General features: G+C 43.0%; 1 protein-coding gene across 6 annotated transcripts in view; it reads left to right on the plus strand.

Annotated features, from left to right (window-relative positions):
• Positions 1-15,861, plus strand: part of IPO8 (importin 8) — a 441,493-nt gene that overhangs the window by 142,626 nt on the left and 283,006 nt on the right. For all 6 annotated transcript variants that reach the window (XM_033950674.1, XM_033950671.1, XM_033950672.1 and 3 more), the window contains exon 7: positions 4,178-4,272. In XM_033950674.1, the coding sequence (XP_033806565.1) occupies positions 4,178-4,272 (95 nt within the window). The remainder of the gene's footprint in view (positions 1-4,177; positions 4,273-15,861) is intronic.

The following is a 15,861-nucleotide window of genomic DNA, read 5'->3' on the forward strand; positions in this document are numbered from 1 at the left end:
AGTATGGCTAAAACTTGGAAGTCAGACCACCTGAAACCTAGGTGGATAGGTCCTTTTACTGTCCTAATTTCTTTTCTTACAGTTGTCAAAGGTGTCCGGACATGAAACTTGGTTCCACTACAACACGGATCTTCAGCTGAAGCTTTCTAAGACCTCAAAAGTTCTGAATATTTACCACTGTACTTAGCAGGTGTTCTGAATATAATTCTTTATAAGTGTTTGAGTTTAATTGACTGCCTGTGGTTCACCACTGCCTTTAGCAAGTGTCTTGAGTATAACTGTTTGAAGTTTTCTAAGTTGTGCCTGAAAGAAAAATGAGTTTCCTATGTTAGTATATATATATATATATGATATTTGTGTTGCCCTCACTTATGTTTCTTTCTTCTGTATTTTGTACTTAACAAGTGCCCCTAGCCCTTTGCCTGATGTTTGTTTGCATGAAGGGGTTAAGTACAGTGTCAAACATTTGAGGGTATTTTCTGTTTTCAACCTACTGGTGATGAAGTTTAAAAGTGGGCGGAAATCTGCATTTATAATGTTGAGGGTCCACTTATCAACTAGGCTCTTATTGTAGACCCCACTCACCCGGTGTCTTTGTATTGTGATACATGTGTGCTATTTGATGTTTCTCAAGGTCATGGTACTACCCCTAATACAGTTTTGTGTGGCTCCCTAGATTAACTGTGTTATTGTAACCTGATGCCTTTAAGAACTGCCCCTATGAGGAAACCTTCACTAATGGTGGAGCCTGTCCTTTATGAGAAAGTGTCTTGTGGGCCACCTACAATAACACACACAAATATCCCCCTAATACCCCGTCTGCCTCCCTTACTATAGGTCCTAGCTCCGGCCCCTTGTGTACTACAGGCTACTGTAATCCCATGGTTTTCACTATCACTGACCCATATAACTGGAATGCCAATGTCCAAGTCCAGAAGGCCAGAGACTGCATGGCATTGTATATTGATGGTAAAAGGTGAGACTCAGGTACTGATGTATATGTCCGAATTGTATCCCACTCATGTGCTCCTGTCTATCACTCTGTGGTGTTTCCCCAGTTTTATGAAATTATGAAAGTAGATACTAATATCCTGTAATCACTAGAAATCTGTTTATATAGTTTGCTGAAACTATAGGTCAGACTCTTAATGTTAGCAATTATTTTGTATGAGGAGGGACTGGTATGGGAGAACAGTGGCTATGGGAGGCAAAGCAGCTGGACATGTTAAACCTGACTTCACAGACCCTCACTTTTACGTCAGGTCCACGACCTTCACGATGGGCCTTGTCAACCTCCATTGTTGCTTCCCACTGTCTTCAGCCCTTCAGACACTGCTTAATGGAACTTCCTATGAATGATGGTCAGCTCCTGATAGTTGATATTGGCTCTGTGATCTGTTTGCCTACTCTTGGTTGCCTGCTTAATGGACTGGTACATGTGTGCTTTGCATGATTCGTCGCAGCTTCTTCCCGATGGTGAACACCTGGGAGCCCCTGTATTCAACACCAGAGGTCGCCAAAAGCGGTCTACTTCCACCAATTCCCTTAAAATAGGTGAATGGGGTGATGACTGGCCTGCAGAACGGATCATTGCTGCTTATGGACCTGCCACGTGGACCGAGGATGACACCTGGGGCTATCAGACCCCAATCTATATGCTGAACTGCATTATTTGTCTATAAGCTGTACTTGAACTGATAACCAATGAGACCTCCCGAGCTTTGAGTACCATTGGCAGAGCGGAAGCTAAAATGCGCACTGCTATTTATCAGAATCGTCTAGCTTTGGACTATTTACTAGCTGCTGTGCCTGTGATAAATTCAACCTCTCCAACTGCTGCCTTGAACTTGAGTAAAGTGATTGAGAACGATGTGGATCGTATCACCAAACTGGCTCATGTTCCTGACCAGACCTGGCGTGACCTTACTGCAGACTGGATCTCTGGTACCTTCAGCTCCTGGTTGCCCTCTGGTTCAGCACTGAATATCATCTTGCTGGTTGCTGCCCTGTCTTCTCTGCTCCTTTGCTGCCTGCCCTGTGTGGTCCCCATAGCCATAAAGCTGCTCCACTGAACTATGGACTCTGCTGTCAAACGTTCCACTGCTGCATTGGCCCTCTCCCAGTATCATCCCTTACCCACTGGGGACCCTGACTTTCCTGACCCCTAACTTTATTTTGTCAGGCTTGGCTCCTTAGGTACGCCAGCCTGAAAGGGGGGAATGTAGGGTCATGAAATAGTTAACTGTTGTTTAAAATATTGCTCTGGCCTACATAGCTAAAAACAGTGTATAATCTATTGACTGCATCTGCCTGAAATGTATGTCCTTGCCCTACCACATTGTAAGCTGAATAGATAAGAGTTTGAGCCATATGTACCCTGCCCTTCTGTACATTTAACTGTTAGAGTTAGATAGGTGTCCTGCTAGTGACCTGCTAGTGTGAGCTTAGAACCAATGAGTGTTAAGAAAAGTAACACGTGAAAAGCTTTTTCTAGAATTCAGTTTTATAGCCAGAAAAATGAATAAATATCTCTGTAACTTCCTGGTTTCGGCACTTCTGAGCCAGCTTGGAGCTCAGGGGTCCAGCATGCATGCTGTGAATAAAACTTGTACTTCTTCACGCCTCTGACTTTGTGTGTCCAAGTGACCTTTCACATGGGTGGACATAATTGTCCAAGATCATCATGACCATAATGATTTTTCACCATGATTCTTCTGTCCCATATTCTCACTTAGAATAAACAATCCAGATCCACACTGCAGTGTTTTCAATACACCAGCTTAGATCATTAATGCTGACAATTTAATTCTTTTTTTTTTTTTTTTTTTTTGTCATTTGTAAAAGATTTATTGCACTTAGCAGGTTTTGAATGCACAGTCTTGTCTTGTAAACATATCTACGAATACAGTTACATGACTGCCAGCTTCTCTCTCCTTGAGCCATCAGATCTGACAATTTAATTCTTATTAAAAAAACAAAAACAACAGGCCTGATCTGGACAGCTATGTAATAAAGCCTAAATTAACCTAACTTCCCTATAGCCTACAGGCCCAAAACCAACCCTGTTAAATTTTGGTTGCCTTCCGGGCAACATCTAACCTTGGATTTAGATATCATATCAAAAATGCCCCTCCCCATTACTAAAATGTCTTACTTTGCCTTTAAAAATTTGACAGATCTTTAACCCATCACAATTTTTGCTGTATCTCTTGATAATAAATATAGAATTAAACACTGTTATATAGTTTAGGAAGAAGTTTATCAATAATGTTGAGGATTTTTTAAATGATTAAATTTAGGTTAGGTTATTGCTCCTTTTACCATATTTTTTGCTCTATAAGTTGCACTTTTTTTTCCACCCAAAAGTGGGCGGAAATTTCGGTGCATCTTATGTAGCAAAGAATCAAAATTTGTACCCTCCCCCCCCTTAGCATTGTAAAACACCCTCCTGCTGCACTTTTTCAACCCCCTCCCCCCACCTCTCAGCACCACCACACCTGTTTAAAACAAAACACCTGCCTGTTGCAGGTACCTTTTTTAAAGAGCCTGGTGGTCCAGCATGTACCGTATTTTCACGCATATAACGCGCGTGTTATACACGGTTTTTACAAACCGTGCATAACCTGGCGTGTTATACGCGTGAGCGCGTTTAAAAAAATTTTTTTTACATAGTTCCCCCCCGACGTCCGATTCACCCCCCCGCAGGACCGTTAGCACCCCAACCCCGAAGGATCGCTCGCACGCACCCCCACCCCGAAGGACCACTCGCACGCACTCCCACCCGCACCCCCACCCTGAAGGACCGCTCGCACCCCCACAGCCTCCCGACCCCCCACTCATCATGTAGAAGCTCCTATCGGTGTCCTGCTGCTTCCTCTTGGTGGTCCCGGCCCTTCTGTGAGCCCTGCGTCTAAGCTGCTTCGTCTTCCGGCGGTCCCGCCCTTTCTCTGACGTCTGACGTCAGAGAAAGGGCGGGACCGCCGGAAGACGAAGTAAATCTGATTTTATAAGGATTTCTCTAAAAATTTAATTGTGAAGGCCTCTCTGTGCCTCCTGCAATAGTTATATTGTTACTTTTGGGAATAAGATTGTTTGCCATAGAACTGAAACCCTTTTATACTGAAGGAGTCCTTCCGTTTCCATGTGGCCTAACATGTACAATCCATTTCTCTGATAGGATACTCTACAGGTGGATGAAGATGACAGACCAGAGCTGGTATGGTGGAAATGTAAGAAGTGGGCCCTGCACATTGTCACTCGTCTCTTTGAACGGTAATCGGCTGATAAAGGCAGCATCACAGACTAAATATTAATTTTTATTTGTTCACATTTACTTGTTTAGCATTGCAGCTAAGAAGAGTGACAGCCAGGGCTGGATTAATGAATAGGCCCAGTAGGCACATGCCTAGGGCTCGATGAAGGAGGGTATCAACCAAATTTTTTTTTTTAAACTGTGATGGCCCCCACCCCCAGCATCGATCAGCAATGCATGCCTTCCCCCCCCCCCCCATCGATGGAAAGTAAGATAAGCAAGGAACGCGGGTAAGAAAGGCAACAGCAACTGTAATTTTCCAAGCGGTGCTGCTTGCCAAAGCTTCCCCTAGAGGGAAGCTTTGGGCAAGCAGCACCGCTTGGAAAATTACAGTTGCTGTTGCCTTTCTTACCCGCGTTCGTTACAGATGATGGATGTAGTAAGAAAGGGGCAGGGCAGATGATGGAAGTGGGGAGAAGGAAGACAAAAGGGAGCAGGGCAGAGCAGATGATGGAAGTGGGGAGAACTTGTGCCCAGCCCTCACTTCACCACTGTTGCTGCTTTCCCACATGCTGGATGGGGGGAAGAAGATAGTTAGTGAGATAGTGGAGGGGTGAAAGAAAGGGGTGGCAAGCTGTGAGTAGATACAGTGAAAAGAGGGAAATTGAGGGCTGAATAGTAAGAAAGAATTGAATTTAGACAGAGGCAGAAAATAGAGAAGGAAGACAAGGAAAGGGAAGAGAGAGGAAAAAGATGCCAAAGAACGGGGAAGGAGACAGAGATATCAGATCTGAGCGGAGGAAATGAGAAGAGAGAGAGATGCTAAAAACCACAGGGAAGGGAAGGAGAAAGATGCCAGACCATGAGGGAACAAGAGGGAAGATGATGGATGCCAGACCAAAGGGGGAGGGGGGCAAGAGGAGAGATGGCAGAGGGAGGCAGACATTTTCTGGAAGGGGCAGACAGTAGATGGAAGGAAGAGAATGACAAGAAGATAAGGAAAGCAGAAACCACATGACAATGGTAGAAAAAATTTATATTTTTTATTTTTTTGCTTTAGGATAAAGTAGTAGGGAGTGATTAAGGAGGATAAAGAGGTAGCTGAGAGGTTGAACACGTTCTTCTCGTCGGTTTTCACGAGAGAAGACACATCTAATATACCGGACTCAGAGGAGCTCATGAGTGGGGAACAGGCTGAAAAATTAGAACACATAGAGGTAAGTAAGGAGGATGTCCTCAAACAGATAGACAGGTTAAAATGCGGCAAATCGCCGGGCCCGGACGGGATCCATCCAAGGGTTCTGAAAGAACTAAGACAAGAAATAGCGGGCACAATCCAGCATGTTTGCAACCTATCCTTGAAAACTGGAGAGGTACCAGAGGACTGGAAATTGGCGAATGTCACACCTATCTTCAAGAAGGGATCGAGGGGTGACCCCGGAAACTACAGGCCGGTGAGCCTGACTTCAATTATAGGGAAGATGGTGGAAGCTATGATCAAGGACGGTATTTGCGAGCACATCGAGAGATATGGCCTACTGAGAACAAGCCAGCATGGATTCTGTAAGGGAAGGTCATGCTTAACGAACCTTCTGTACTTCTTTGAGGGAATAAGCAGTCGGGTGGACAATGGGGAACCTATTGACATCATTTACCTTGATTTTCAAAAGGCTTTCGACAAGGTGCCACATGAAAGGCTGCTTAGGAAGCTGTGGAACCACGGTGTGGGAGGGGATGTGCACAGATGGATCGAGCACTGGTTGTCGGGTAGACTGCAGAGGGTTGGAGTAAAGGGACAATACTCTGACTGGCGGGGAGTCACGAGCGGTGTGCCACAGGGATCGGTGCTGGGGCCGTTACTCTTCAACATATTTATCAATGACCTGGAAAAGGAGGCAAAGTGCGAGGTTATAAAATTTGCAGACGATACCAAACTGTGCGGCAGAGTTAGGTCCAGGGAGGAGTGTGAGGACCTACAAAGGGACCTGGACAAGCTGGAAGACTGGGCAAACAAATGGCAAATGCGATTTAACGTGGAAAAATGCAAGGTCATGCATATAGGGAAAAAGAACCCGTTGTTCGACTACAAATTGGGGGGGGCATCGTTGGGAGACAGCAGTCTTGAGAGAGACTTGGGTGTGCTGGTGGATGCATCACTGAAGCCATCTGCACAGTGCGCAGCAGCCTCGAAAAAAGCCAACAGGATGCTGGGCATCATAAAGAGGGGCATAACAACCAGGACGCGGGAAGTCATCATGCCATTGTATCGAGCGATGGTGCGTCCGCATCTGGAATACTGCGTTCAATATTGGTCGCCGTACCTCAAGAAGGACATGGCGGTACTTGAGAGAGTCCAAAGGAGAGCAACGAAACTGGTAAGAGGGCTGGAACACTGCCCATACGCCGAGAGGTTGGATAGGCTGGGGCTCTTCTCTCTGGAAAAGAGGAGGCTCAGGGGAGATATGATAGAGACCTTCAAGATCATGAGGGGCATAGAGAGGGTGGATAGGGACAGATTCTTCAGGCTGAAGGGGTCAACAGGCACGAGGGGGCATTCGGAGAAACTGAAGGGAGATAGGTTCAGAACAAATGCAAGGAAGTTTTTTTTCACCCAAAGGGTCGTGGACACTTGGAATGCGATACCGGAGGAAGTGATAAGGCAGAGTACGGTACAAGGGTTCAAACAGGGATTGGACGGATTCCTGAGGGATAGGGGGATCGTGGGATACTGAGAGAGGTTCTGGGATGTAACACAGGTATAGAAAGCTAAACAGGAAATAAGTATAGAAATCCAACCAGGTCGTGGATGTGCAAGACCGGAGGGTTAGGACTTCGATGGGAAGATAGGACTCAATGGGAAACCAAGGTGGCAAGGGGGCCCCTTCTGGTGACTGTAGACAGGCCGTGACCTGTTCGGGCCGCCGCGGGAGCGGACTGCTGGGCGGGATGGACCTATGGTCTGACCCGGCGGAGGCACTGCTTATGTTCTTATGTTCTGTGTTGATAAATATCTAGAAATTGAAATAGTGATCCTTTTATTGGACTAATTTTTATACATTTTTGATTATTTCAGAGGCCAAATTCTTCCTCAGGTCAGGACAGGATATTGTGACAGCAGTATACTTTACTGACCTAAGGAAAGAGGTTTTGACCTCTGAAAGCTAATTAAAAAATGTATTTGTCCAATAAAATGGTATTATTTTATTTTCCATTTTTTTGTTTTATTTTTATTTGTTAATTTGTAAAGTGATTTGTTATTTCTCTTTTTTCAAATTTACATCTGCTATCTTTATATTTTGTTCAGTATTGGGGGATATGCACCACTGTTTCTTCACCCCTAAACTGTACCGTTCCTCTGCTCTGCACTGCTCTGCACTGCTCTGATGGTCATAGAATTCTTATGATTATCAGAACAGCGCAGAACATTTAGTCCGCCAGCCAGCGCTAAAAACCTCTTCTGTGCTTTTGTAAAAAAAAAAAAAAAGGGGGGGGGGGGGGGCTTAGTTTGTGATTACTTATTCCTTAATAGGTGAGGGTGGTTCTGTGTCCTGTGTGTATGAAAGACATGGTTTTATTTATTTTGATTTTTAGCCCTTCCTTCCCGAAGCTCAGAATGGGTTACATTATACATTCACATTATACAAAAGCCGGGACATGACAGGTCTTAGGGAAGAGGGTACGATGGGAAAAATTGTTGAAATTTCACAGAGACTAAGTTAGAGGTTGGCCATTAAATATAGGGGTACAAAGGCAGGTTACAGAAAAGGGGGGTAGTCTGTCAGAGTCTGTTTGGATGAAAAGAATGGTCTTTACTACTTTTCGCAGATCAGCTGAAAGTATTGTCTTCGCTGCTCTTTGAAGAGTATGGTCTTCACTGCTCTCCAGAATTTCATCAGTGAGTTCTGGGATTTTATCTGATTAGGCAACTGGTTCCAGAGCTGGGGGATGAAATGACTGTATGAGCGTTTCCGGGCCGTTTCCATCTGGAGGGATTTTCCTTGGGGGATGCACAGTCATCTTTCCGCGGTTGAGCATAGGGGCGATTGGGGGTGTACTGGTGTAGTTCGGAAGCTATATATGTAGGGGTTATGTTGTAGAATCTTTTGTGGGCAATTACTAGAGTTTTCCTGATAGCGTTTCCTGATAGGTAGCCAATGTTCTGCTGGAGAGGTGGGGTCGCAGAAACGTTGACCAGCCTTGTTTGATGAAATGCAACAGGCATGGTTCCTGGGAGCACCTTGAAAAATAAACATGATGTGAATCTCCTTATTGTCTGCCAATCTTCTTTTGTTCCACGTTGGATTCTTTGGTAGACCACTTGCCTTGTTGTTTTGTTACAAATTAACATATATGGAGTGGAACGTACCAGAGGAGTTACAGATTTGGTTGTTTGGGTTAAAGTTGGTTGACATAGAATGAGGCAGTTGAGAGGAGTTGCAAACTTTGTTATTAATGTAGACTTATGTTTCGGATAGTATTACTGCTGTACAATGCATTTGAACACTTTTATATACATTTGTAAAGGGTTCTAAGTTAAAGTCCTGGGCAAGTAGGTGGGAAAGGAAGGAAGGGGGGAATTTGTTCAGAGATGTTTGGGGCTTGCATAGAACTAAAACTGTACACTGGCACTGGTATGGTAATCTTTGTTGTTTGTTTTGAATTTTATAATAAAAGAAATACAAGTGGAAATGAAGTAAATAAGAAAATGGGTAAATAAATGGGACGGGACATGGGTAGGGCATGGGCGCAGCTAGGGGGCCCAGTGTAGTTGTGTGCCTAGGGGCCCTCGGAGGATTAATCCTGCCCTTGTTACAGCACCATAGAGAGAGTAGAGAGGAACAGATTCTTCAAACTTTTGAATAATAAAAGAACAAGAAGGCATTCGGAAAAATTGAAAGGGGCCAGATTCAAAATGAATGCTAGGAAGTTCTTCTTTACCCAACGTGTGGTGGACACCTGGAATGCGCTTCCAGAGAGCATAATAGGGCAGAGTATGGTTCTGGGGTTCAAGAAAGGATTGAACAATTTCCTGCTGGAAAAGGGGATAGAGGGGTATAGATAGAGGATTACTGCACAGGTCCTGGACCTGTTGGGCCGCCGCGTGAGCGGACTGCTGGGCACGATGGACCTCAGGTCTGACCCAGCAGAGGCATTGCTTATGTTCTTATGTTCTTTTAGGAACAAATTGAAGTTGAGAGAGAGCAAGAGCATATACATTTAGAATTTGATTAAAAGAATGAGTGTGCATTATGGAGGAGAGTGTGGCATAGTGGTTAGAGTTATAGCCTCAGCACCCTGAGATTGTGGGCAAGTCACTTAATCCTCCACTACCCCAGGTGCATTAGATAGTGAGCCCACCAGAATAGATAGGGAAAATGCTTGAAGTATCTGTATGTAAACTGCTTTGAGTGTGGTTCTATAACTACAAAAAGGCGGTATACAATGAAGTTGTTTCTTTCTAACATTGTATGGTAATCTTCAGTTTTACCCAAGAGTTGTTGAGTGTTTCTCTTTTTAAATGTAACCTGAAATTGTATCATCTAGAGAAGTTTCAAGTTTATTAAAAAATTTTTATACCACTCAATCAGTCTTCTGAGCGGTGTACAATAAAAATACAGTTTGTGACAAAGATAGGGTTTGCATTTGACAATTAAAATATGCGTAACATACTCAGACATAGACAAACGGGAACAAATGGAAAAAAGGATAGGAACTACAATATTTTAAGAAAAGAGTACAATTAGGGAGAAAATAGCCGGGAAAAAAAAGATGATGCCTTCTGCTGTTGGCGTCTGTGTAGTCCTTATAAGGGCAATTAAGTATCGAATGCATCTTTGAACAAAAATATTTTCAGCTTTGTTTTAAAATGAAGCAGAGATAATTCTTCACGAAGATAATTAGGAATAAAATTCCAAAGGGATTACTGTTGACAAGTTAGAATCACTCAGATAAGCTATTTATATAGAAACATGATGGCAGATAAAAGACAAATGGCCCATCCATCAAGTCTGCCCATCTGGTTATATTTCTTCAACCTAAAAATCAATCTGACCGCCGCATTTTGCACTATTTGCAATCGTTGCAAGTTCTGGGAAATTGCTAAATAAGCAATATTGCTGAAATCAAGCTGACTTAATATGAGAGACTGTACCAAAACTCTAAATGATGAAGCATCAAAATACACCCTAACGGACCAAAGCTTCCAAAGAGTAAAAAAACCCTTTCTAACCAAAGAGTCCACCTGGTCCTTCATAGTCAAGCCCTGGTCCAGTATTATTCCCAAAAACATAATTATAGATTGAATAGGATAGTTGAATTTATTGATACACAATGATGTTTTAGTATCAAATGGGCGCGGTGAAGCTACAAAAAATTTCATTTTTTTCTGAATTAAGCTTCAGTCTAAATTCAGTCATCCATTGCTCCATCAGACCTAATACTTCTATTGCCTTAGGAATAACTTCAGAAAGAGAGGTAGCAAATGGAATAATGACCGTAAAATAATTTTTATCCCCAGCTGGGGCAATTAGGCACCTAATGATGACATATAAACGTTTCTATCTACCTCAAAAACATCTTGATGAATTCCTTGGGCTGTTTTACCCCTGATTCATGCCAGATTTGCACTGGATGGCTGGCTGAGGAGTGTCTGTCCTGCAGGACACATAAGGGTTGGGGCAGGAATGCTGGGCTTAACCCCCTCTGGTCCCTGTAGTGCAGGGGAGTCACAGGTGGTTCATTTATTAGTGATCAGAATGTGTCAGTTTTGAGAATTTATATCTGCTGTCTATTTTTTGACCTATATTTGTCTATTTTTCTATAGTTACTGAGGTGACATTGCACATTCTAAAGTCCTCTGCCTTGACATCTTTGAAAACCCCCCAGATATAAATAATTAACTTTTTCTCTGCGTATAGTGTGCTTTGTGTTTTTTATTTTTTATTTTATGGTTACCATTATGAATTAATAAGATATTATGTGTACATGAAAAATGAATGGAAGAAATTGGGAGCGGGGATAGGGCGGGATTTGGGAGCGGGACTGACAATTAATAGATGTCCCATTTTGATGAAAAAAATAAATGGTCACGTTATACATACATGATCTCTTCATCTCTCGATCTCTGCACTAACAGAGACCTGGATCTGTCCTGATTACTGTACCTTAGCTGCTGCCCTTTTCTCCCATATGCCTCGCCTGGTTTGTCAAGGAGGTAGGCGTGGGGCTACTACTCTCACCCTCTTGCAGATTTTCCCACCACCATCTCAATGCTCTTCCTCCTTTGATGTCCATTCCACCTGTCTTTTTACACTCTTCCTTCCTCACCAGCTTTGACTCCTGGCTGTCCTTCTTTCTCGAGCGGTCATCCCCCTCATCCTCAGTGACTTCAATATCTATGTCGATGACCCCTCTGACTCCTTCAACTCTTAAGTTCCTTGCCCTAACATCTTCATACAATCTCTTGCTGTGCTCCACCACCCCTATACACTAGAAAGGACACTGCCTAGACCTAATTCTATCCTCCAACTCAACCACTAAATTCTGCAATACCACCCTTCCCCTCTCTGACCATCACCTGTTAACATTCACTATTCATCTCCCTACCCCCCAGATCTGCCAATCGTCACCAACACATTCAGGAGCTTTCAGGCTATTAAGCTCAGATAAAGAAAACCTTCAGATCTTGGTTATTGCAATATTCTTTATGTAGGATGCAAAGAAAATATACGACACCCCTCCTCCCCCGCTACAAACCATTCAAAATGTAGCAGCCAGACTTATTTTCTCAGCAACTAAATATAACAAAATGATACTACACTGGCTTCGAAGAAAGGTGCATTTTTAAATTATGTACATTGATCTTTTTAATTTTCCATGGTGAAACACTAGACTATATGTTGAATTTAATAGAAATACCATCCAATGGCAAATACAACTTGATCAGCAACCATATTTATTTATTTGGATTTATATCCCGTCCTCCCAGAAGAGATCAGAATGGGTTACAAGTTTACATACATAATAAATCATAACAGGGTATATACATTATAAGACATAATAGGGTTTATATAATAAAGTAGAGTAGGGTATAGTAATGTGTAGAACATGACAGTACATTTTAGGTCATGACATGATAGGACAATAAATAGGGGGAGTATGACAGTAGTCAAAAAACATGACAGTGCTTAATAGGATATGACAGGACAAGACTTCATACAGAATGGGGTGGTAATGTTATGAGTTTGGTATGGCTTCAGAAAACCAAAATGTCCACCAAAGAGAAAAAATTATACCAAAAACAATTGGTGAGAGCTCCCAGTTCCAGTGTGATTGTGCCAAGCTGTTGTTAGCAGTAATTATTGCCTCCTGTCTTTATTAAATGGACTGGCTACCATCCTTTCGTCTCTCCAGTATTTTTCCATCCCTACTCCTGATGATGATTCCGAAATGGGGCTCTGTAGGATGGAGATAGAGTGGTGAAACGAACTTGATGGGACTCAGCTAAGTTGAAATTTTCTTAGCATTTTTGGTTCAATTTAAGTTTTGATTTTTTCGTTATTGATTACTTTTGAAGTCTGTTGTTCTGGGGGGTTTGAAGGGCTTCTTGGTCTTTTTTCTCCTGGCTTGAAATTATTCCCAGTGCCTTTGGGCTTAAGAGTTTAAAGCTCTCACCAATTGTTTTTGGTGTGAGTTTGGTTTAACATTGTGGTAACTAATAGAGCTTAACAGTACATTATAGTTCATGACAGTGCGAACCATTGTAAAGTAGTACATATGAGAATAAGATTCCCAAATCGTAGAGGAATCAAATAAAAAACTATTCACTCTTCAGCCTTTCCATATCTGGCATCAAAATAGTGGAATCCTTTACCAGCACAATTAAGGAACACCTGTCCTACTAAAACTTTCGTAAAGGCCTGAAAACCTATCTATTTGGAAAATATCTTACATCACCCCCCCAACCCCCTATCCCCCCCACACACACACTCAAATAGGCTATGACCAACAAAAACCAATCAAGACACAAACCACTTCTCTGATAGATGATCAAGCTCTCTACATACCCATCACCCCACAAACCAGGAAAGTGACACTCGTACCAGAACCCGTAATGCCAAGATTACAACACCTGATATGGCCAGTCTTCTCTCCAAACCACCTATCATAATCATACGCCTACTCAAACCAAGATATCTATGCCATGAACCTTAATTAAATAATGCAAATCCTGGACATTGCCAGACTCTTCTAACTTCTAAATTGCATTGAACTCCTGGGGCATATTAGCAATCCATAAACACTAATGTAATGTATACTTAGATACTCATATAATATGTTTCATTTCATTTGTGCTTTACTGCTTCTCCTCCAAAAAAATGGGATCTGGAGAGATTTACAATGTTATAAAATATAGTACAGGATCCCTGTTAAATCCAATTAAAGTAAAACTTAAATGACCTAATAAACCAAGAATAACCATACTGGGTCATACCAATAGTTCATCTAGTCCAGTATTCTGTTTCCAATAGTGGCTGATCCAGGTCACAAGTACCTGGCAAAAACCCAAATAGAAGCAACATTTCATACTATCAATGCCAAGGCAAACAGTGGCTTCCCCATGTCTGTTTCAGAAGTTTTGAAGTAAGATCAATTCTAGTCAGACTTCTGTGGATCAGGTAGATTAATATGGGCTGTGCCCTAGAAATGGTAGGGAGGGGGGAGAGATTAAGAGGTATATTTTCAAAACACTTAGACACACAAAGTACTAAAGAAACCTATGATAATTTGTGTGTCTAAGTGCTTTGAAAATTAGCTCCTGAGTATGCCAGTGCTTGATCATGATGAAGTGGAACTTATGCAGAGTGGCAGGTATGATGCTGGCCACCTTATTGGGCAGACTGGATGGATCGTGCAGATCTTTCTCTGTCAACCTGCCAACATTTACTATGTTACTATGTACAGACTGACATACTTACACAGGGGTATTCTGTATATGGTGCTACTTTTGTGCCAGATTTTCAGCAAGGAAAAGTGTTTGGATGCAAAGTCCCGAAAAGGAGGAGATCTGTGTGAAAGCAAGCATGTCCATTTATATAATAGCACCTAAGTGTTTCCGTGTGGATCTGAAAAAAGGGTGTGGTCTTGGGAGGAGCATGGGTGGGTCAGTTGTGCCCCTTTAAAATGTGCACAGTGTTACAAAATAGTGCAAATCCATGCCAAATTTGTGTACTAGAATTTACATCTGGTTTCAGGTGGTGTAACTTCTCATGCCCAGTACTGAGCATGGATCCCGGTGTTATGTGATATTGTATAAAGGGTGCCAATCCTGGAACACCTGTGCTAGTGCAATAGGTGTGTCATTCTGGGTAAGCGGGTTATATACCAATGCTCATGCACCTTGAAAAAGGACTCCACTCCAGTTTTTGAATCCCTCCTACTTCACAAAAGGCTCTACTGCCCCCTACAGTTTTCTCCTTCTGAACGCGAGCCTAAAGGAGTGTTTCTTTTCTGCTCTGCTTATTTCTTTATTTTTCTTCATTTTTTTTGTATTTATTTCATCTTTCGGTGCTAAGAGCTCCCCTAGTCAAGGGTCCAACTCTGCCTGCATGGAGGAGAAGTAGACTGAGCTCTGCAGGTGACAGGCCAATCCCTTGTACCTGTTAGCCAGCCAGCAGATGCCTTTTTGGAGCTTGGAGCTATCCTCTGGTAGTATTGCTCACCTACTGCTTGCAGAGGTTTGAGTGCAGACTGTTAACATCCGTAGGGGGCTTAGGGGGGTCTCGCAGGGTGCCGGATAAATTTTGCCTGCCCCTATACTTTTATGTGTGTCCACGGTCCACAGGGGTTGGAGGCTTAGTCAGATACCTGTCAGATTGGCAGCCTGAAGATTCAGCACTGGAAGAACATTCTATTTGAAGCAGTGATTTCTTCTCCCAGATCCAGCTCCTTTTAAAGCTGAGGCAGGCTGCAGTACACTGCCATCACAGGTCACAGTGAGTAAGGCCTCTGAAGAAACTCTCTTTGGGGGGGGGGGAGTTTCTGCAAGCGTTGCTTTTGGAGGTGTTTGCCTGTTCCCTGATGTTCTCCCACCTCTAAAATCGATAGGTTTTTTTTTCATTTTGTTTGTATTTTTTCAGGCTTGCTTTTTGCACCAAAATGCTGCTGGTGTGCCATCTTGAATTTCCTGGGTTTTTGGGGGTTTATTTTTCAAAATTCATCAGGAGCTCCAAATTGCATTTTTTGCCTCAAAACTGGCAGGGATAGAGTCCTCAGACTCTTTTGACCCTACTTCATGCCAGGTTTGCACTGGATGGTTGCCTTGTGCCACGCAGCACTTGAAAGGAGGGAGGGAGTTTAGGAATAACCAGATTAGCCTCCCCTTTGCTCTCTAGGGCCGAAGACTGGATGGGAAGCCCATTGGATGGGGCAATTTTACTTTCTGGGTCCTGGAATTGCAGTCCTAAGCACAGGGGCGCAGAGGCCATGGAGTGCAAGAGACGCAAGCTGAAGTCCTCTACTGGAGACTCAGTACTTCTTAGTTTGGCTTTTTCTTCAGGATTTGTTAATTTAATGTGGAGATTTTTTCAGGACAGGCAACCTTCCAAGGG

The sequence above is a fragment of the Geotrypetes seraphini genome, chromosome 7, assembly GCF_902459505.1.
Source record: "Geotrypetes seraphini chromosome 7, aGeoSer1.1, whole genome shotgun sequence".
Classification (NCBI taxonomy): domain Eukaryota; kingdom Metazoa; phylum Chordata; class Amphibia; order Gymnophiona; family Dermophiidae; genus Geotrypetes; species Geotrypetes seraphini.